The sequence below is a fragment of the Tachypleus tridentatus genome, chromosome 2, assembly GCF_004210375.1.
Source record: "Tachypleus tridentatus isolate NWPU-2018 chromosome 2, ASM421037v1, whole genome shotgun sequence".
In the NCBI taxonomy this organism is placed as follows: Eukaryota; Metazoa; Arthropoda; class Merostomata; order Xiphosura; family Limulidae; genus Tachypleus; species Tachypleus tridentatus.
In genome coordinates this window covers 91,423,195-91,448,570 of record NC_134826.1, presented here as the reverse complement: position 1 = coordinate 91,448,570, position 25,376 = coordinate 91,423,195, and the positions used below count along the sequence as shown (strand labels likewise).

Here is a 25,376-nt window from a genome sequence, read left to right as displayed (position 1 = left end):
TATTGTGACAAAACCACACTTGATATTGTCAATACAGCTACTGCTTTACTATAACTGATAGTATCCAAACTGTACTTCATATAAACCTTTTAGCATGATAGTAAATAACCAAATTAAATTACTGGAAAATAAACCAGAAATTGTAAAACCAACACTTTAAAACTTACCTCCAACAGTAATAACCAGTTTTGAGCCCAACATTTTATCCTTAACAGCATCCAAGCCAGCCTGTACAGTATCATTTGATACAAGAATGCAACCACTTACATCCAAGCATTGAAGGCCAGGACACAATAAGATAAGACTTATAAATCCTGGAAATAAAATAACCAGTAATCTTCTCAAACATTTGTATATTTAGACATAATAGAACACTTACTCACACAATTACATGACTTTCACAAAACAACATACATTTTAATTATGTGTTTTAATCATTTCCACCCAAGACAAACAAAAACTTCTATTACTTAAAACCCACTTTAAATTTGATTATGAATTAGAAAATTCATTTTACCACTTTGATTACTCAGCAAATCATAATCACTTGTAGAATTTACAAAGAACCAGTTGTTGAAAGACCAAATTTAAGAATTTTTAATTAAATTTATTTCTAATAACTCTTATTATTTAACAAGATAAAGATGTTCCAATAAATCAGTGATTTAGTAAGCTGAATGACAATGAATTTCCACAGTTTTATGTTAAATTGCTACAGCTTCCCCCCTCTTCCTCCCATGGCTGTTTCAGGGAACGTTTTCTCTTTTTGCAGCTCCAATTACAAGTTTAACAATTAACTGAATGCTAAGCCTAAAATCTTAGATTAGAATCATTTGTTTTGATACATTCACCTCAGCATATTCCAAAGTTCAAGCCACAGTCAGTTTAAAATAGTATTTCAAAACTATACCTCTTATATGAGATCAGGAATGGATTAATGTAACAATCACAATTATTATAATTTTCACTGTTCATTCAGCTTCTACATTTTCTACTTTAATACTTACAAAACAATGGTTTACATTATTTGAAGCACATGAGAAACTAATATTATTATACAATTCTTATCTCATTGTGATAATGTACATGTAGTTTCTATTTTTATAAAAGCAGGTTTCTGAAAATTAATCAGCAATGGAAGTGGTTAAGCAACTAGTGCCAGCAATCATCCACATTTCCCACATGTTATAGCTTCCCTAATCTATTGTGAATCTTTTGATGACATTTAACTCATAACTATCACAATTTTTATGGCTTTCTATGTGATCAGAGCTGTTACAAATTCATCCAAGCAAGTGAATATTTTTCCCATGGAAATGAAGCTTATACTAAATAGAAACTGACAATTCTCAGTTCAGAAAACAACAATATATAATAATTCATGTGATAGATGAAAACCTGGGCTTTCTGTTGGTCATAAGTAATATAGTATTATATATAAGAGAGAACTATCAACAAATCCTGAAAGAGAGGATGTAGAAAGAGAAGTCTGGCTATCTATTTTATAGCTCTATAAACAAATAATGAGGGCTATAACAACTATGCTTTATGTGAGCAATGACAAACTCATAACAAGTAATTTATATTAATATTTGTTCTTATTGGAGGGGAATAGAGAATGCATACAGAAAAAAATTTTACATTTTTCACGCTAGGAGAAATTCAGGATTTTCAAAAAAATATTGTCTTAAAACTTATATAGTATGAAAGTATAAATTATTAGCTATGATTTTATGCTATACTAATTGGTATAACATAAACAAAAAGTACCTTAATTAAATTTTGAATTTAAGCCACTAAAAACTTTGTGGCATCTGTAATAAAGGAAGTCTGTGCAGAGAGGGATAAAGCTGGTGGTTAATGATGACTATCTAGCCACTTCTCAAGAGAATAGCACTGAGAACAGATTAAGAATCCCAGGTAGTGACATAAAAGGGTCAGGTGAGAATTCTAACCCTCTGTAACTCCCAGGAAACTCCAAGGCTACCTGCCAATTTGGTTGAGATTGGTCAAAAACAGTGAACATGAAAAAGAAAAACAAATGACACACCTGCTTTGTTTTAAGTATGTGTACACACACACACACACACACACACACACACACACATATATATAATTATAAACTGGTATGTCATTAATAAAGAGAGAGGTCTAAACTGATATATCATTAACAGAGAGATAGAGAAAATTACAAACTGATATATCATTAACTCTTTTGACCCTGATATCTTTTCCTGCATGACACAAAGTTTTAGTGCCTTAGAATCAAAATTTTACTAAACTGTTATTGTTTGAGTTGTACCAATTACTATGGCATAAGCGCCTAGTTAATAATCAATATTTTAATGGCATACAAGTTTTATTTTATGTTTATCAGGAAATATTTTTAAAATCATTAACTTCTTTCTAGTGGTAAACAGTAATGCATTTTCTCCAAGCATCTTCTCTTCTTTACCTTATCCACTACCTCTTCAAAATGTATGAAATTAAACATAAGTTGCTCAGACAAACTGTAACTTGAAAATCTTCAATTTTATATGGTTACAGAGCTATAAATAAAACGTCACATCCTTCCTGCCAAACCTACCAATCACACCCTCTCTTTAAGACTTCGTTAAAAGTTCTCTTTTGCATGTAACTATATAGTATCAATAACCAACAGAAAGTCAAGGTTTTCATCTATCAAATGGCATATTATATTACACTGTATTATGAACAGATAAATGTCAATTTCAATTGTAATACAACTTTAGTTCAAACAGGAATCAGAATGGTTAGCTCGAATGAATTTGTATCAGTTCTTGTTGCATAGTTAAAAATCCTGAAAAATTTTGAATGAGAATTAGGGGTATTTGTCTGCTTTTTGCATGTTATTAAGTCTATATTCCTTGGTACATTATTTAATTAAATAAAAATTATCTAATACACTACTACTATTAGCATATAATATGTAGGCTTAAATGTTCTTAACAATTGAAAGCAAGACAAAAATAAGATTAGGCAAGTAATTTATTTCTTGTTTTTCATGTTTATTCTTTACTTATTATAAAAGTAACCCAAATGTAAAAGTATGGATTTTTTTTAGATTAGTTGAGATTAGATTAGGTAAAACAAATAATACCAGTAACAATATAGTAAAAATGGTTCAGGTGGCATGCATGTGAGCAGCACATAGGTAATGAAATTTGACAGCATAACTTGAGTTGCACATGCCATGAGTGATTTAACTTGTGGTGCATATAGACATGATTTAAAGAGTAATGAAATAACAAAAGTTAATTATTAATACATGTATACTGTTATATGAGCTTAAAGCTACATAAGATAAACTAATGTAGTTTCATGTAACAATCTGAAGTAATTCTTAAATGAAAAAAAAGGGTATTTTAGATTAATTTCAATTTTTATTTTGGTGGTTATGAGGTTGATCAAATTAACCAATCCTTTTTTGATTTAGGGTAGATAAGTATAAAGTTTTACTAGAGAGAAAATGTTTGAAGCGTATTTTTGAGTTTATGCAGATAACAAAGAAAATTTGAGATTTTTGAGATAAGGAAAAGTATTTTTAATCTTAACAAGAAAATTACTTTTTAGAGACTACTCAAAATAAATAATCCATATATTCATTTAAGTTCATTAAAAATACTTCACTAAAATGAGTTTTTGTATGTTAAAGACCTATAATCCTAACTGAAAGACTGCCAAAGTTTGTGATGATATATACAACATACTGAAAGTTAGAAGCATTACATCTATAGACTTTAACTCTTTCAACACAGGCTTAGTCAATTTGACTCACCATGTGACCTATTTGTGCTTGTGACCATAAAAAAATCAAAATTACCATTTTTTCTTTCTAGAATGACTTCAAATTATAATTAGAAACTAAACTTATTTATCCTAATTAGCTCTAAGTTTGTAACAATATATATACATGTCTATATGTGTGTGTGTGTATATATATATATATATAGAGGCACACACACATACATCTATTTATAATTAAATGTTATTGTTTTATTGCCCTTGGGACTGTGTTTAACTACAATACACACAATTATAAGTTTTATATAGTATTCTAAATAATAAAATTATATATTATTATAAAAGCAACTGAAATGTAAAAATCAGAAACTTATTAGGCATTATTAGGTACGATAATGAAAAAATATGTATAAAAATCCTTCATTAGATATTACACAACTCATTACAGTAATCTGAACTACAAACTTGCCAAATGACTTACAACTTGTGTGTTAGAATAATTAATTAGATATGATTCAAAGAGCATTAAAACAATAAAATTAAGTATAAACAGATAAAACCATATATGTAAAAACAGCTGGTATGGGTAGAGAAAGCTCTATGTAGAGGAGCAAAAAACATTTTGGCCTTCTTTGGTCAATGTCAGGTTCACAAAGAAAGAAAGAGGTAACTGACCAATAGCTGACCACATGTTTGAAGGCAGTTGTGTAATTGAGTGTAGGAATTGTAGAGGGCATGCTTAAATGTTGTATTGTACTCATTAATATAGGTATAAAGGTGTTCCTTTGTATTGGTTTATTTTAGGCTTGAGTTGTGGTATAAGTAAGGTTTTTTTAATTTTGCGTTTGTTTATGTTTGTTTCTTTATTTAGTATTTGTTATATATACTGTTACAAATTATTTAGGATAAACAATTTGGGTTTCTTGTTACAAGTTACAATTATTCTAGAATGAAAAAGTAGTTTTGATATATTCTTAATTTTTTATGTTGATTAAAAGGTCAGTCAAATTGAGCAAATGGGTATAGACTTATGATGAAGAAAATAAGAGCTAAAATATAAAGCTTTTCTGAAATATAAAATGTGATACTTATTTAGGAAGTTTCAAAGATTGTGCAAATGAAATTTGAAAACTTTCAGATAAAGAAGAGTATTTTTAATACGAAAATCACTTTTTACTCAAAACAGTCAGCACTGATTCCATATTTTTATAGGAATATTTTTTAGTAAAAATACTTAAAAGTCTGATTTTTTAAACCTACAAAAGACTAATGTTTACTGAAACCTTATCAAATTTCATTAACACATAATTAAGTATTTTTTGAATTATAACATGTATATTTCATGGTTACAAGTTACTTAGATGATGGTTACAAATTTGTGTAAAATACACAAGCCCATTGCAAAAAAAGTTAATACAGCTTCAGAAATAACTATACCTGGTAATACAGCTACAAAGAAATTATAAAAAACTGGTATCTCATTAATAGAGAATTCTAAACTCATTTGTTATTAAGCACAGCTATATCCATATTATACTTTCCAATAATTTTATTAATGAAAGAAATCTTTTCAAAATTAGATATATCAATTGACAGAATGTATCAAACTATGATGTTATTTGAAGAGTACCATTTGAAAATTTCAGACTTTTTATAGTTATTAAATTTATTGCAATATCTTGGAATAAATTTTAATGGCTAGGACATTATTCAACCCTAGGGAAAAATAATGGAAATGCCAACTGTGTAGAAATCTATTAAATATACTTTGAACAAAGTATTTAACAGTTTTTAATAATCTATACAAACATAGACCCAAAATGTACCTGTATCTCCAAGCTGGGGACAACCTCGTGCTTGAACGTTTTCAAGACATTCCTGAGTAGCCAAGGCTGACAATCCAGAGTCAGTTATCTACACAGTAAAGAGTCCACCAATGTACACATAGCCAATCCCTCATGCATTAACAATAAAATTTGTCAATATACAACTCTCTACATATTAACAATAAAAATATGTCAATATATGACCTACTATCCATGTATTAACATTTTTAAAACTGTCAATATAAATCCAACTACTTTGGTTTAAAAAAAATTAATGTTCTACTAATCCTTTTGGTAGTTAAAAAAAAAAAAGTTGGCCATTACAGAACTGGTCACCATCAGTGATGTGAAAAATACACATTTTATACAGAACCAGTTTTTCTGTGTGTGTAAAAAGAAATACATTAGTCTAGAACCAAGCAATAAGGTATGGGAATAAAATATGTAATACAGAACAAGAGCCAATAAATTTCGGATTAACCCAATAGTTTGTAGTGTTGTTAACATAGAACCAGAACAAATAAATTAGGTTTAACATAATACTTTTATTTCAATTGTTAATACAAAACCAGACATGTGAAAAATACACATTTTGTACAGAACCAGTTTTTCTGTGTGTGTAAAAAGAAATATGTTAGTCTAGAACCGAGCAATAAGGTATGGGAATAAAATATGTAATACAGAACAAGAGCCAACAAATTTAGGATTAACCCATTAGTTTGTAGTGTTGTTGACATAGAACCAGAATAAATAAATTAGGTTTAACAAAATACTTTTATTTCAATTGTTAATACGAAACCAGACAAAAAAGTTAGGATTAATATAACAGTTTAAATTCTCTCACTTAATCTCTTTCAAGTCACACATAAAAACTGAAAGATTTGTACCTTTCCACAGTAGCTAATGTACAATGTCCTCAGCTGTGGGCTTGTAGAAAGAGACTCCAAAGATAAATCTGTTACTCCCTCATTACAACCAGAAATGTCCAAATATCTTCAGACATGAAGAAAATTATTCTATCTATGTAGTTGTAATATTTTAAAGTTAAATAAGATATTTTAATTAAATATGAATACTTGTGATAAGTACAGAAATAGTTCTAAAAGTGTAACAGATTACAGCTTATTACTGTTCTTTCAAAATACCTCACTATATTAAATGCTGTTCAACAGGTCATATTTGCATTATTCAAGTGTTTCAGTGCTACATGATAAAATTAAAAAAAATTAGCTGATTTAAATATGTTCTATACAAGTTTGTAGTAAATTATTATACACAATATTACATCATATTCCATTCGATGATCCTGATATTATAAAATTAACTTAAAACCATTAATTATGGTGACATGTGTGTTACAAGTCATTACACACCTATACTTACCTTAGCTTTTCACAACCATGGCAGACAGCATCAATAACATCATCATTTACAACAGCATTGTGGGATAGAAAGAGCTCCTCCTGAATAGTAAAGAAAAAAGAAAAACTAATGATTGCAAAAAGTTTATACATAACCTTAAAAACAATACACTTTTCTATATGAAAAGGTATCATGTATCGTTATACATTTTATAAAATGAACTTTGTGCTTTACATATTTTTTGTTAATTTAACAAAAATATTAATATTGCAAGATTTGTTTGTTTTAATTTAAGCACAGAGCTATACAATTGGCTACCTGTGCTCTTCCCACCATGGGTCTCTAGTTTCTAGTATTATAAGCCTGCAGTCATTCCTGTATGCCACTGGGGAGTGGTGGAGGGAGACAAGTTTGTAAGAAAAAAATACTACTCATTTTAAATGAGTACAGGATTACCTTTGTATTAGAGAAATTAATCTTTACTACAATTCCAGATGTATTTAGTGTATCTTCATGAAACTTGGCAAGTTTTCAGTAAACATTACAACTGTGTTGTGCAAATAAGAACTTTTAATAAGTATTTCTACTAAAGACTTTTCTCTAATTTTACTTAAGCCAGGTTAGTATGAATGCAAGATGATTTTCACATTAAGAATAAAGATACTTTATTTAATTATACAGTTTTCAAATTTCATTTGTATAACCCTTAAAGCCTTCTAAATGAATATCAAAATTTTTTTCGGTAAAACTTCATAATTCATTATTTTCTCTACTATAACACTACATGGATATAGTTTATTGTACTGACCTTGTAAACCACCACACAAAAATATGAAATAAATCCAAGCTACATATTTTTTCCTTTTGACATGACAACATTTTGTAACAGAAAATTACAATTATTTACTTTAAATAAAATAGCCTTAGATTTGAAATATGTACAGCTATTTTTATTTAATGTTATTGTTTTATTGCTCTTTTAACTGTGTAATTATCACAAATAAAAAAAAATTACTTAGCAAGAGCGCAGAGAGTCTAGGCCAAACAAAATTTCAGGATACACTACAAGACTAAATGTTTGTTTCTTGTGTATTTCTTGAAGGAAAAGTTTTTATTTATATTTAATTGTTTTAACCAACCTAATATATTGAATTTTTACATTTTAGTTGCTTTTATTATAAAATACATACATATATCAATAAAAAATACATGTAAGAAATAAGAAATTTAGTACTTCATAAGTGAGGCCTTTGGTTCTCAGAAGCTGATCTTCATTAACCTTCCATTTAAATTGACTGTTAAAAAAATTAATTCATGTAGCTTTCAAATATATATTTTAAAACATAAACAGTAATACAAATAGTAAAACAGAATTTCCTAAAATTACTATAATTTACTTGGCTTTCTAACTCCCTATAAACACAGTAAAAAAAATTATTTCAGATTTCAGTATCCAATACAATCTGTTTGGGAAATGATACCTTTTACTAAGTTAAATTAACATCATACTCATGTAGTTCAAAATATGACCTTTCTATTTGTTACAAACATGTACCACTAAAAAGTTAAAATGAGTAACTTCAAAAGCATGCCAATCTGAGAAGAGTTTTTTGTAGAAAATGTAAAATGAGGTTCTTATCTTAAATTCTGATCTGTCAATAGCTATAGTTTATATATTGAATTGGTGGAGATTCTGAAGCCTATACTAATAGAAGAAACAATAACTGAAACAGAGAATTTAGAGCAGAGACACAACATATGACACACACAAGTGAAAACTGAGTATTTCTTTAATTAGTTCCTTTTTAAATTAAAAATTAAAACTTAAATAATATTAAAATTGGCATTATAAACTATGTTTTAATGCCAAGTTTACTGGGATACATTTATAATCAAGCAGTTCAATTAAAGTTTACATGTACTTTTGTAAAGTTGTGACATTTGTACTTTGATCCTCACACATGCAAACAAGATTAAACAAAATAGACAGAATTTTGAAAATGCACCAATATTCAGAAAAAGTTAATATAATGCAGAGTATCTAAAAACCATAAAAATTATCCTAATATGGTCAAAAATGTTTAAATTAAGAAAATAAACTCACCAACTTTTGAAGCCTTCCAATATGACACAAACCAGAAGCTGACACTGTCAAAAAATGTATCAAATTTTTAATCTAATATTTTATTATCAGGATTTAAGTTTAACAAGTCCTATACAATACTTACATCTTAAAACGTCCGTAGAATCTAAGAATGTCAAGTTTTATAAATTTAGGTAACTTTTACCAGTTTCAGTCATCCACCTCTAGAAGTCTGTAATTACTATGTTTTTGTCATATCTAAACCTTTGTACAATGAATCTGTATTGACAACTTTTACTAGTTTAAAATGAATTATTATTTAACAAAACTGGTTTTAAATAATATATTTTCATTACTTGCAGAACATCACATCTAAACTTTAATTATGCAATGGAATGACATTTACTACTATTAGCATTTTCTGTTTTAATATTAAGAATTAGTATTATGGCCTCTATAATATGTGGTCATACTGTTATTTCGAAAAAGATTATTACTCACTATGGTATCACATTTATTCTTATACTAAATAGTTCATATTAACTATAATATATCAAATTCTGTAATAACAAGTTTTACCAACTCTCACAACATTTCCTCATTAAACATGCTTCTTATGATGCTAAACTTCATGGTCAACATGAAAGTATTCAAAAGTCATGGTTCACTTACATTGTCAAAACTTGTGTTACAAATTGTCACCAACCTATAAATAAAAACTATAAAACCCAAAATCATCTTTCTCAGCATAAAAAAGAAGTGGTTTAAAACAGGGGCTGATGTGATAAACTCACCACTTTCACCATGTGAATACAAGTAAAATCAACCAGGACTGATAATAAATAAAATGTCTAGTGTAGCATGTGATACAAGTAATCATCAAGCTCTAGCTCATAGTAAACAAGCTTTTCAGTGAAACACATTATTAACAACTTGGAACTGATATTAAACAAAATCTCCATTGCAGCACTTGTTACAAGTCATTATCAAGCTGGTGCTGATAGTATACAAAATCTCCACTGTAGTATGTGATACAAGTACCATAGTCCTGTATGTTGAATCCAAAAATGATATTCATTTTTTGCCATCATGTACAGACTTTTCACAAAACATACATGATACATAAATAATTTTCATTGAGGTTGGGTTACACCTTGTTATGCTTTAAATGTTGTCAACTACTGGCAACAGATTTCTCTAGATCAATCATGATATGAGAGTCTTATCGATCATTCTAAAACACTTAAGAAGCACACTGCTAGTATATAAATGGTTGATAGGCTGCATAATATGTCATTTCTGGATAGTATTTATTTGTGAGTGCATATTTTCTTTTCAATATTAACAAATAACATATTCTGTTATATTTGTTGTAAAGAAACAAAGGCAAAACATTAAAGAATTTGTTAAAAAACTGTATTATGCATATTTTGGAATAAAACCTGGGCACCAAGACAAATCACAGGCTCTGCACAAAGTTTGCACCATTTTTGTCTAATAGTTGAGATAATGGACTAAAGGTAAGAAAAAGTCTTTGACTTTTGGAATTCCAATTGTCTAGCATGAGCCTAGAAACCATGGAGATGACTGCTATTTCCCTTGTGTAATATGTAAGGCTAGAAAGAAAATTTCTTATGTGAACCTTCAATCTGCTATAAGGCCTATTTCTAATGAATCTAATGTATCTATACCCACTCCAATGGAGATTTCTGATAAAGTTTCATCTGATTCAAAGACTGATGTTAATAAAAATTATGATAAGGATTGTTTTCAACCTGAAATGTCTGATGAACCACAAGTTTTCATACATGGTGAACTTAAAGATTTTGGGCCTTCCAAAAGATTTTTTAGAGAATTTGGGCCCAGACTTCAGGCTAAAAACTTACTTTCTCCAGGAACATCATTTCAATGAAACAGAAATTATAAGAAAGAGTTTATATGCTACCTTTTTTTTTGAAGAATTTTCACTGGTTTATTACAACAGCATACCAATGCTAGGATCTGCAGTAAATGAACCAAATTGGTGTTAATTGTTCATTGATTCCTCCACAAGAAATCTAAAAGGTTGTCAGAAGTAATAGACTGTATAGTGTAATTAGCATTATTAAATGATTTACTCTGTGTTTGTAAATCACTCATGTTAAGGCTATCAAACTCTTAGTGCAATCCACTGGCATCGAGGTTACAGAGATATCTAAATGGTCTAAGTGATAGATATACCAATAACTGTGACCAGATGAGTGGAAACAGAGATTAAAAAAGTCATGAGAAAGAGAAAATCAATCAGGGAAGAATTAAACGTAAAGTTAACCAATCCATGACGATGAGAAAACCCACTTGTAGAGAAAAATATATATACATAAAAACAGCTGGTATGGATAGAGAAAACTCTATGTAGAGGAGTGGACAACGTTTCAACCTTCTTCTCTCCTCTACATAGAGTTTTTTCTACCCATACCACCTGTTTTTACATATATAAAGTTAACCAATGTGGGAGTGAAAGGCCTAATGTCTGATATGTGTTAAAGTGAGATTAACAATTTTGAAAGAGATAAAAATAAGTTGTCTCATCAATGGGTGTTCTAAAGTAGTCGGACCTACATAAGTGGACTATGACAAAAAAGCAGATGATTATTCAAAATACAGAGTACAACTGCAGTATCTCACATGACAGCATAAGTGAATTATATATGGATACTATTGTGACATATATATAAATATATATAAAACAAAAAATAGTTTGACTTGTCAACTAAATTCTAAAGCAACTGAATACATGCATGCTGTTTATTATTGAATTTATTGCTAACAATTCAGAGGTACTGACTGTAGAAGAATCCTCAGCTCAAAACATCCATATATTTAATATACACTGCTTAAGAAGTAAGTTTCTGACAAAAGTGTTCTCCTTTACAATGGAAACATGTATATACCTGTTCCTGTTGCTCATTCAGTTCACTTGAAGGTAACTTCCAAAAATTTCAAACTTCTTCTTAATAAGGTTAAATACAAAGAATGTTGCTCGTTACTTTGTGCAGACTTAATAGTTCTTTGCATAGTGTGGGGTGAACAATCCAGTTATATGTAGTTTCTATGTTTTTTGGATGAATGAGACAGCAGAGAACAAAATCAACACTGGATAAAGAAGCAATAACCATGCACATTCAGCCTGATACCAAGATTGAAAAACATTCACTGTGAAAATTCAGTTGACTCAAAGAAAGTTATACTACCTCCACTTCATATAAAACTGGGCTTGAAGAAGCCTTAGACAAAGGTGGCAACTGTTTCAAGTACCAATGTAGGGAATTCCCAACTCTTATAGAAGCAGAACTTAAAGAAAAGATTTTTGTTGGGCTGCAGATGAAGAGTTTAAAAGGACAATGAGCAAAGTTGAAAAAGAAGCATCTATTGTCTTTCAGGATGTTACTGAAAATTATTTAGGAAACAACAAATTATGAAAGTATTGTCATTAACATGCTTAATATCATCAAAGGGCTAGGTTGTAATATGAACTTGACAGTACATTTCTTACACTCATACTGACTATTTCCTTGAAAATCCCAGTGCTGTCAGCAAAGAACAAGGGAAAAGGTTTCATCAAGACATCACAATAACTGATTACTGCTGTTTATTGAAACAAGATGTTCCAGGTGCAATATAGAAAAGAAAGACCATAAAATGTAGTTTTGAAACTAAACAACGTACATTTCACACAAAAAAAATCAGGGTGAATGAAGATGCATGTTTATTTATCATCAATGTTTCCATTTTCTTCAGTTTCTTTGTATTTTTGTGAACAAATAATGATACTGTGGCAAACAAAATAATAATTTGTGAACCTGACAATGACTGAAGAAGGTCGAAATGCTGTTCGCTCCTCTACATAAAAAAAAAATCTCAACCCAAACCAGCCGAATTTATATATACATTTCTCTACAAGTGGGTTTTCTCGTCATCACTGAAAATAATAATTTGATCTAAGTAAGTTCTTTATTCTCAAATTTTAAAAAAATCCTTGTGATAGAAAAAATGAATATTATTTTCAAAATTTGCATAGCTAAATTATAGAAAATCCATTGTAAAAAAAACAAACAATTTTTATGAAGTTTAAATTCACAGGCTGATATAATTATCAACCTGCAACTGATAATAAACAAAATCTACAGTGTAGCATATGATAAATAGTTAATCTGAAGCTGACAGTAAAAAAAACCTTTAGTGTAGCATGTGACACAAGAAATTATCAATCCGGATCTGAAATTAAACAAAACCTCCATTGTAGCATGTGATACGTGTAATTTCGAAGTTTGAGCCAATATTAAACAAAATTTCCACCGTAGCATGTGACACAAGTAATTACCAGCCTGAAGCTATATTTTTTATATCTATGAAAATACAGTATTGTATTTTTTCAGCTAGCTTTAAAAAATAACTATAAAAACATATGCAACACCACAAGGAACCAATCCACAGCTAGTTTAAAACAAATCCTACTTACTTTAACAATCATAGAAAACAGCTTATAATATTAATAAAAATAAATTATTTGACCTTTTTCTTATATCTTAACACTGAAACAAGAATAAGTTATTGTTTTTCAATGATGAATAACTGATATTACAATACTAAAGTTACTTTGCCACTGAAACAAAAACTTTTCCCAATCTACGATGAGCTAATTTGAATTATATTCTTAAAAAAAATTGCTTACACTGTATAAGCACACCACCAAGATGTAAAATCTGTAGTTCTTGGAGATTCTACAGGAAAAATAAACAATCATAAATTTTTAACAAAGAGAATGATTTAGGCATAGAATTCCAACAGAAACAGCAAAAAAATTGTAAAATTTCTCTTTAATTAAAAAATGATCATTGGCAGAAATATATTCAGAAAAAATACTCAAGTTTAAACATGTATATATAAAAATGGCTGGTATGGATTAAGAAAATTCTATGTAAAGGAGCAAACAACATTTCGACCTTCTTCGGTCATCGCCAGGTTCACAAAGAAAGAAAGAGGTAACTGACTGATAGCTGACCACATGTTTGAAGGCAGTTGTGTAATTGAGTGTAGGAATGTAGAGGGCATGCTTAGATGTTTGATTATATTTATTAATAAGAGTGTAAAGGTGTTCCTTTGTATTGGTTTATTTTGGGCTTGAGTTGTTGTATAAGTGAGGCTTCTTTAATTTTGTGTTTGTTTATGTTTGTTTCTTTATTTAGTATTTGGGTGTATTTTATGGTTATGTTGTGCTTATTTGATTTGCAGTGTTCGGAAATGTGTGAAGGTGACTTTTTGTGTTCTTTGAATATGGTTTCCATTTTTCTACTTGTTTCTCCAATATGGAAGCTATGGCAGTTATCATATTGTATTTTATAAATAATGTTGGTATGGAGTTTGTCAGTGTAGTTTTTACATAGTATGGACCTCAATTTTGTGCCTGGTTTTTGAATAAATTTGGTATTAACTGGAATGTCATATTTTGTTACTAGATTTTGCCAAATGTTGGTTATTTTACTGCTGGTGTTGAGAATATATGGTACGAAGCAGTATATGGTTACGTGATTTTTTAATTCGTGGGGTATATTTACTTTTGTTACTTGATTTAACTTTTTGTCTGGGTGTGTGTGTATGTTTTCTATGATTTGTGGAGGAAATTTATTGATCTGGGACTCAGCACATGAAACAAAACAAAAATTCAACATACCAAGAAACCAAATAAACACAGCCATAAAACTATGCTCACCAGATAAAATTAACGACGAATTAGACAAAATAAAACAATACTTCATCAACATCAATAAGTTTCCTCCACAAACTGCAGAAAACATTATACACACACACCTAAACAAAAAGTTAAATCAACTAATAAAACTAAATATACCCCATGAATTAAAAAATCACGTAACCATATACTGCTTCGTACCATATATTCCCGACATCAGCAGAAAAATAACCAACATTTGGCAAAAACTAGTAACAAAATATGGCATTCCAGTTAATACCTAATTTATTTAAAAACCAGGCACAAAACTAAGATCTATACTACGTAAAAACTACACTGACAAACATCACACCAACATTATTTATAAAATACAATGTGATAACTGCCACAACTTCTATATTGGAGAAAAAAGTAGAAAAATAGAAACTGGATTCAAAGAACACAAAAAGTCACTTTCACATGTTTTCGAACACTGCAAACCAAATAAACACAACATAACCATAAAAAACACCCAAATACTAAATAAAGAAACAAATGTAAACAAATGCAAAATTAAAGAAGCCTTAATTATACAACAACTCAAGCCCAAAATAAACCAATAAAAAAGGAACACCTTTATATCAACATTAATAAATATAATCAAACATCTTCTTTCTTTCTTTGTGATCCTGACGATGACTGAAGAAGGTCGAAACGTTGTTCACTCATTTACATAGAATTTTCTCAACCTATATCAGCTGTTTTTACATATATATTTTTCTTTACAAGTGGGTTTTCTCTTCATCACAAGTTTAGACACACTTAGAGTAAAAACTTACTTTTGTTTTTATGTGATGAATAAAAAAACAGAAAGTAGCCTACATTTATTCTCTTTATTTCACTTTAATCAGTTAGACGACATGCAGCATAAACACAAAAAATACATTATTTACAAATAAAAAAGTATTATTTTGATCTGAGTCAGTTTTCATTCAAATGCATTTCCATATCCAAGCCACAAATTGACACAGAAAACAAATCCTAATGAACAAGAACAGCAGAAGCAAAGATTTAGTGCTAAAGGAAATGTGTTTTTACCTACAAGTTTATATTATTCTGACACACTTATGTATTCATTTATTATTTACTGACATTTCTTATTCTACGTACAGTGATCCAATTATAATAACACAGGAAGAAGCAGAGAAGACTATTCAGGCTTAATATAAAGGTAGAAATAAGAAACAATGATAAATTCTTAACACCAGCAGTAAAATCTCTTGTACCTTTATCTTATCTTACATACTATTTCAAATCCCTGGTCAGTGACTTGATACTCTATTGGTGTTGATATTTTCTTACATTACAACTGACTGATCACTAACTTTATACTCTCTTGGTGCAAATCGTACCTTATATTACAACTGATTTGTCAATGAACTGATACTCTCTTGATGTTAAAATTACATTAAATAAATGCCTGGTCAGTGAATTGATACACTCTTGATATTAATTGTACCTTAAATTATAACTTGCCCAGTCACTTACTTGATACTCTCCCTCCCTCTGTTAATCTTTCTTTACATTATAACTACCTAGTCACTGACTTGGTTGATACTCCCCTCTGTGTTCATCTTAACTACATTATAACTACCTAGTCATAACTTGATACACCCTCTCTGTTATTCTTACCTGACATTACTACTACTTACACACTGACTTGATACTCCTTATCTGTTCATCTTACAACTACTTACACACTGACTTGATACTCCTTATCTGTTCATCTTACCTTACAACTACTTACACACTGACTTGATACTCCTCATCTGTTCATCTTACCTTACAACTACTTACACACTAACGTGATAGTCCCTCTGTTCATCTTACCTTACAACTACTTACACACTGACTTGATAGTCCCTCTGTTCATCCTACCTTACAACTACTTACACACTAATGTGATAGTCCCTCTGTTCATCCTACCTTACAACTACTTACACACTAATGTGATAGTCCCTCTGTTCATCCTACCTTACAACTACTTACACACTAACGTGATAGTCCCTCTGTTCATCTTACCTTACAACTACTTACACACTAACATGATAGTCCCTCTGTTCATCCTACCTTACAACTACTTACACACTAATGTGATAGTCCCTCTGTTCATCCTACCTTACAACTACTTACACACTAATGTGATAGTCCCTCTGTTCATCTTACCTTACAACTACTTAGACAATGACTTCATACTCCCTCTCTATAAATATTACCTTCCATTATAACTACTTTGTCACAAACTTGATACTCCCTCTCTGTTAATCTTAACTCACATTATAATTACCTTGTTATTGACTTAATACTCCCTCTCTGTTAATCTTAACTAACATTATAACTGCCTAGTCACTGAATTGATACTCCCTCTGTTAATCTTACCTCATATTATAATCACCTAGACACTGACTTGACACTCCCTTTTTGTTAATCTTTCCTCACATTACAAGTCCCTAGTTACGGACTTGATACTTCTCTTTTTTAATATTATCTCACATTATAACTACCTAGACACTGACTTGATACCTTAAATTATAACTATCCAGTCACTGACTTGATACTCCCCTCTGTGTTCATCTTAACTTACATTATAACTACCTAGTCACTGATTTCATACTCCATCTCTGTTAATCTTACCATACATCATAAGTACCTTATCACTCATGTGATACACCCTCTCTGTTATTCTTACATGACTTAATACTCCTTATCTGTTCATTTTACCATACAACTACTTAGATAATGACTTCATACTCCCCCTCTCTAAATATTACCTTACATTACATCTACTGAGTCACTGACTTGACACTCCCCTCTCTGTTAATCTTACCTCACATTATAACTACCTAGTCATGGATTTGATACTCCCTCTGTTAATGTTAGTTACAGTATAACTACCTAGTCATGTACTTGATACTCCCTCTCTGTTAATTATATTTTAACTACCTAGATACTAGTTTCATACTCCCTCTGCTAATCTTACCTTATATCATAACTACTTAGACACTGACTTGATACTCCCTCTCTGTTAATATTACATTACATTATAACTATCCAGTCATGGACTTTATACTCCCTCTCTGTTAATCTTAACTTACAACTACTTAGACACTGACTTGATACTCCCTCTCTGTAAATACTACCATACACTATAACTATCTAGACACTGATTTCATACTCCTTTGTTAATCTTACTTTCCATTATAACTACCTTGTCACTGACTTGGTACTCCCTCTTCATTAATCTTACCTTACTTTATAACTACTTTGTGACTGACTTAATAATATCTCTCTGTTAACTCTTTCTGGATGTCACAAGGTTTTGTTGACTTATATTCAAAACTTAAATAAACTACTTCACAATCAGAAAATATGAAAAAATTTGACAATAAAACATAGTAATTAGTCAAATTTTACTAATATATTAGTTTTAGGTTTTTATTTTTAGAAGGTGATGTTTAAAAAAAAATCTAGAATTTCTCCTACTGTGAAAATTGTGACATTTGTTCTCAAGGCATCATTTTTTCTCTAATTAATTTACCACCCCTACAAAAAGTACAACATTTAATGTAAATTACTTATTATATCTTTATCATTATCAGGCAATGAATAATTTTTTATGGACTTCAATCTTATTTGGTTATAGAACCATGAAATAGACAACAACATACCTCTTGCCACACCAACCTGTCTCACTCTATATAGTCATTCAGTACTATATTATTTGTCACATATTTAGAAAGCCAGAAAAATGGCAACAGCTAAGGGACATTGTATTCTTTTTCACATTATTATTCTGCATTCTTTGCTGCATTATACAACTAAATAAAAAAGTATGTAATACAGTATTACCATAAATACAAGAAAGAAGGATTAAGTGTCATCAATAGCAAAAAATACAGGCAAGTACTTTTTTTTTTGTTTTTCATGCATATTCTTTATTTATTGTTATGAAAGCAACTAAAATGTAAAAATAGGAAACTTATGTTAGTTAAGGTTATAAAAGGTGAAGTAAATAATATTAATATAAAAAATTGTTTTATGCAATATGCTCACCTGTAATGTAATTTGATATCCTAATGGGAGCTACACATTCACACCACTATATGGTGTGAATATTATTTAGATAGGGTTAAAAAACAATAAAATTTAGGTAAATAGACGTACACTATTATGAATGTAAAATTATTTAGGATAAACAAATGCAAACAATTTGAAGTTCCAGAAAGCAAAAAGAGGCAATTTAAATTAACTTCAATTCTTTTGGTTGTTACAAGGTCAGTCAAAGTGACAGATAGAATACAAAGTTTTACTGGATAAAAACGTTTGAAATTTATATAAAAGGTTTTAAAAATTATACAAATAAAATTTGAGATTTTTTTAGAAGAAGAAAAGTATTTTCAAACTAAACACAAAAGTCACTTCCTACTCATATTGGTATATAAAAGTATTATCTATATTCATAGACACATCTCATGTAAAAATATTTAGTGAAAAAAAATCTTAATTTTTGTGTACAAAAACCTTGTAATGTTTACTAAAAGTCTACCAACGTTTGTGAAGATACACAGAATGCATTATAAATTATAGTATGAAAACTATAGCAAGAACAAAATGGTATGAGGTTGGTAAATTCAAACAACTTTGTAGCAAATAGTAACTAACTTTCTGTTACAATTTGAAATTATTCTACCAGTGGTGGCACCAAGGGGGCTCAAGCCCACCCCAAATGAGCCAAGCCCCCTCAGCTCCCCCAATATTGTTACCTACATATATTCATAAAATATGGAAAACACAATCGTCGTTGTTGCTTAACAATTAACATCAAAGAGAGACAGATCTGTAGAACTCAACTTCTTCATTAAGACGGAAGTATGTGTCATGTGTCCCATAGCAACGTACTGAATGCACTGAAACTTGTGCGTTGTATTGCTGCTCCCTGTGTAATGCCATTCTATCTTAAGCTTTGATGAAGATTAGACAACCATATTGTTTTTATTGTTTTGAAGTAATATTGACTATAAACACAACATGATGAAAGATAGTTAGCCTGATAGTGACCTTATATTTCCTCAGAGTGTATAAACTTCACATGGGATAATTTGTTTCTGCTATGTAAACTATGTCTTTATGTTATATTTCTTTTGATTTGTAGCTTTACTCTTAATGGTATATTAGAAGTTCAATCTAAGCTAATCTTGATTTTCTTTACTATTATGTATTACCTTGGGTGGAATTTAGGTGAGCTTCCTCTTTTACATATATGCATATTTTCATAAACAGATTATTTCTAATTTGTAATAATAAATTATTAATCAGAGTATGAGTTTCCAATGAAAACTGCATTTTCAATGCAGTTCAAAATAGCACACCTTTCTAAAATGTACCTTGGTATTTATATTATTATAATTTACCATCTATACTTCATATTGATGGCATTTTGAGAAGCCCCTCCACAGTTTACCTCAGCCCTCCCCCCCAATGAAAATATCCTGACACTGCCACTGTATTCTACGTAAAAAAAAAAAAGAAAGTAATATAGATTTATTTAATTTTTTTTTTGGTGTAGTTGAATTAGAGAAAATAACAGATGAAATACAAAATATTACTTTACAAAACATTTGCAATTAATTTATGCAGTTTTAGAGGTTATGCAATTGAAATTTAATAATTTTAAGGTGAAGAAAAATATTCTTGATGTTAACATGAAAACTTTTGTACACAGAAGACAACACTGACTTCATGTATTCATGGATAAAGTCTTAATAAAAATACTTCATTACATTTTCTGAACTTTTGTCTATAAAAGCCTTATAAATGTCATGAAGATACAAAAAACTTATTATAATTTAATATATGGTAACTTTAAAAGACAATTTAGGTGATAAATTTGATTGAATTGACTGAGTTCATATGGAGAAATTTAATCTTACCTTACACTGAAACCACCTGATTACCAACATTGTACTCTCTTGATGACAATCTTACCTTACATTGAGTGTTTTGTCAGTGACTTGATATTCTCTTGGTACTAATCTTACCTTACATAATGTTGTAACTGCCTGGTCAGTAATTTGAGAGCAGTCATTGAGGTATAAAGCTATTAAATTGGGACATTTGATAGCAATCTTTTCAACTCCTGCAGGACTTAACTGAAAGTATTCAAACCATAGAATCAGCTATTAAATTCTAATGCACAAAAACTGATAAAACAGACAAGACTACAAAACCTATACAAATATGTAAAAAAGAACATAGATGTATAGCATGAAAATAAAAAGGCAATTATTCATATGGAAGCAAAGAAAATTTTGAGAAATAGATGAATAAATACAGATATATAAATAAACACACAACAACAGAAAGAAAACAGAAAAAATACAAAAAGTAGGCATAATAAAGAAAACTCGAGTGGGTAAACACACAAAGTAACAGACAGGCAAACAGCTAAACACAGATCTATACAAACAATCAGAAACAACCAATTTCAAAACCATGAACATTTGCTCTTTCTAATAGGTTAGGTCCCAAAGCTACAAGACAAAACCTCACCTGTGAACAAGCATTTAGTACAACCCTCCTGAAGTGTGGGCCAGCAATATGGAAACACTGAAATGCAGAGCAAATCTAAATTTACATAAATAAACAATAAACATAAAAATCAATGAACGGGTTTCTTGTCAGCTCATATAGAAAACACTATTTCAAATCAAAATGCACTGAATATAAATTACTTCTATAAACTATCACAAATTCTGTTTTAATTACTTCACATGCTTAACACTTTCACAATGGTCTTGGTATAATATACATGAGTTTGTCTATACATTTGCGTATGTTAAGTATCTGCACTGTAACTTTTGATACATCATTTGTACAGAGTGTTTGGAAAGTCACTGTGCACTTATATATTTATTAACAGACAAAACTGCACAGTGACTTTCCAAACACCCTGTATCTTCAAAAAAATTGGATGACTTTTAGTAAAGATTACAAGTATTTTATATATAAAAAATCAGATTTTTTAATGAAATCTTTTACTAAAGATGTGTTTGTAAAATAGTCTGTTTCATTACTAGTCTGAGTGCAAAATTTCATGTTGTGATTTAAAAAACTATTCTTCATCCCAAATATCTCAAATAATATTTACATAATCTCTAAAACCTCTTAAATACAATTTGTTTTCAGTAAGACTTTATATTTCAAGTTATTTTCTATACTCTAACTATGTAGGGTCTGTCACTTAACCAACCTTGTAACCATCATAAAAAATTAGGAAATAAATATAAATTATGTTTTTTTCATGCTAGAATAACTACATATTATAACATAAAAATACAAATGTTTAATCTAAGTAGCTTATGTCTCATAACACTATACATGAACATTTACATTTATTATTTTTTTTATTATATTGAATTTCCAGTCATGTCTCCCTAACATTACATAACTTGCATTGACACAATGCACATGTACTCAGGTCACTTATGCAGTATAATTTCTATTTCTATATCTATTGCTACTCCTTTATTTTATTTTTTTTATGCAAGACTGGTTAATGGAGGTTAAGACTAACAGATGACGTATCTCCACCACAGTGTGGATCCTACTTCCACAGTCACCTCCTAAACCTAAGGTACATTTTATATCCCAAATTATAGCTTGTACCCTGGGATCTTTTCAACTAGTACTGCATTTTTTATTATTTTGGAATTTATTTTTGTTTCAGCTTGTTTTTAGGCTATAACAAACTAATATAATTAGTCAAAGGTTTGGATTTGCTGTTTTTAACAGTCCTTCCTTTTAATTTTGTTTACTTAACCTTATCAGTATTAAGTTTCTCTAACATATATTCAATGTATGTGATTTGTTGCTGACTATGTTGCACTTTTCCATTTCATTATTCAATCTTTGAAACTATAACTTAGCCTTGTGAGCTGATTATAGTAATTATATTGTTGCAAATGTTATAAAATGTAAAAGCAAAAAAAGTCTCACATGTCCTGTTTTAAATATTTTTCATCCTATTACTTACACGCAAATTCATTTTGTACAATAAAAATGTAATTTATTTATTAACATTTACTAAATGTAATATGGAATATGCAAGTCAAATTTCAAACTCATTGCATATACATACAAATTTGCAAAGGTCTCAAGTTAAAAACAATTTAATGCATTTTATAGAATTAAAACATTTCAAGATTCACCCTTTTACCTCTGTTAAGATAACTATATTAGAAATTGTCAATGAAGAAACCAACAGACTTCAACAAGAGAACTTCTACATTGTAAAACTAAGAACATTTTATCCTTATGGGTTAAATGAAGAGTTTAATAATTTTACTGCTCTGAATTTGAGTAATGATTAACTGTATTATTTGTTTGTTTTTTTTACAGACAACTTTTTTCATAAAAACAGGAAAACCAGAGGTAAAGAAAAACAATAAATTGAGTTGATTTTTCAGAATTTTGTAGTCATTTAGACAATACTTTGTATTCTAGTAACAGTGTATGAAAACTATTTTTCAAAAAAATTTATCAACTTACTCTTCCCCAAATAAGATGATTAATTAATGTAATAAAAAATTTTGATTTTTGTCACAATCATGCAAATGACTTACCTGTAGATATTATAAAAATTCAAGTAAAAGTCAATGATTTATCAAGTTTTGAAAAAGAGAAACTGCAAATCAAACCTTCATAATTCGTAGTTAATTTTAGACATAAAATATTCAATGATTTGAAGATTTCTAAAATTATTCATTAATCTGTAAAAAATTAAAGCCTACTGTCAATTATAAATACAAAGTTTCAATTGGTCCATTCCTATATAATTATAAATTTTTTTTAATTAATCTAAATGTAGATGAAGTTAATAACTTACCTTGTGAGTGTGAAAATAGTTTATATATTGACTATTTTCATAAAGATATTGTTACTGGTAACTTAAAAATTAAAAGATAAAATATTACATTAAATACTCAAAAAAGGATCTAAATAAAGAATAGCCATAAAATGTAATAAGAATAATATTCTAATCTATTGAAAATAATACTGATGAATATATTTTAAAACTCAACTATATTACATCTTATCAACCTAGATGGTTTCTGGAATGGAAGTTGTATGTACTTAAAAGAAGTAAAAATTAAATTATCCTGTATAAAATTAAAGCAATACCATACAAATTTATCATTTCATCAGTTAAAAAATAAGATTCAAGATTTTTAATAAGTGCAGCATTTTGTTTGTTATTTTTTAAATTTATTTTTGTTTCAGCTGGTTTTCAGGCTATAACAAACTAATATAATTAGCCAAAGGTTTGTTTTGCTGTTTTTAATGCTCTTCTCCCTTTTGATTTTGCTTACTTAACTTTATCAGTATTAATTTTCTCTAATACACATATATGTATTTAGATTATTACTATTCAGAAATAAGTTAATTAAACTTACTTTTCTTAAAATATAGAACAGTAAATCAAAAAGTAAAGCAAACAGTTATGTCTTCTCGCAACTATCTTTGATCTTGATACCTGTTGGACATAGGTTGCTAGGTCTTTTAAAATTTTGCATGTGGAGGATATTGAACAAAGCTTTTTTGGTTTAATATACATAGTTGACTAACCCCAAAAAAATCATAAATAACTACACTGATACCATAGAATTCTACTATATTTTATTAAGCTCAGTATCTAAGGTTTATTTAGATTTTAAATAATAAGAAACTTGGGGAGACTAAAAGCATCACTTACCTCACTGAAATCTTGGATTGAAAGAGCATTGTAATGTTTTCAAAGATCAAAATGGTGGGGAAAACTACTCATATCCTAAGCTGTTGAATGGTTATTCAGGTGTCATATATTGAAAAAAGTGTATATAAAAGACTGTTTCAAAAAAATGGAAAGAACTGAAAAGGACCACTGTGTATGATTCAGTATATAAGCCATATTTCAGAAAACTAAAAAGACACAATGTTCCAATTTTATATCCCAGCTTGATAACATTAGTAATTTGAGTTCTTAACTTGTATAAAACTTAGACTTAGTATTTTGGCATCACAAATATCTTATTTTAAACAGCTCTGCATCCAATATACCACATGACTCACTAAAATCTGTATTTAAATGTGTTCTTTTAATAGTTATTTTTAAATTGAGAAATTAACTCAAATATTAAAGTTGGAATTATAATCTACAATTTGGTTCAAAACTTACTGACAGAAATTCATAAAATAGTAGTTCAATACAATTTTGAATGCAAGTCAACAAATGTGATGACATGGCCTATGAAACCTGACCCACTGCAAAAAGGTTAAACAAACTGAAGAAAATATAATTATTAGATTTACCTCCATTAGTTTAAGTATAATTTGCCCAATGATAGTACACAGAATATGTTTTTGTTTATTCATATTCAAGGATACTGTTAAATTGTAACTATTTAAAATTCTATTTCACAATTCATTTAATGACAGATTACATTTTATCAAAACATCGTTACCTCATGTTTTGTCATAGAATGATATTCCTACAGCTTTCAAACAGATGTAATGTTACACAAAACACTATCAG

The 25,376-nt window shown here is 29.1% G+C and overlaps 1 protein-coding gene across 6 annotated transcripts in view; it reads right to left on the bottom strand.

The window, feature by feature from the left end:
* The window catches only part of LOC143244514 (putative RNA-binding protein EEED8.10), an 80,533-nt gene that overhangs the window by 11,770 nt on the left and 43,387 nt on the right, over nucleotides 1–25,376 (bottom strand). For 3 of the 6 annotated variants that reach the window (XM_076489339.1, XM_076489343.1, XM_076489341.1), the window contains 8 exons: nucleotides 21,356–21,430; nucleotides 20,845–20,955; nucleotides 13,751–13,799; nucleotides 9,058–9,101; nucleotides 6,975–7,054; nucleotides 6,479–6,584; nucleotides 5,592–5,679; nucleotides 168–314 (listed from right to left, as the gene is read on the bottom strand). In XM_076489339.1, coding sequence (XP_076345454.1) covers nucleotides 168–314; nucleotides 5,592–5,679; nucleotides 6,479–6,584; nucleotides 6,975–7,054; nucleotides 9,058–9,101; nucleotides 13,751–13,799; nucleotides 20,845–20,955; nucleotides 21,356–21,430 — 700 coding nt within the window. The remainder of the gene's footprint in view (nucleotides 1–167; nucleotides 315–5,591; nucleotides 5,680–6,478; nucleotides 6,585–6,974; nucleotides 7,055–9,057; nucleotides 9,102–13,750; nucleotides 13,800–20,844; nucleotides 20,956–21,355; nucleotides 21,431–25,376) is intronic. The other 3 variants (XM_076489340.1, XM_076489342.1, XM_076489344.1) reach the window with 3 other exon arrangements.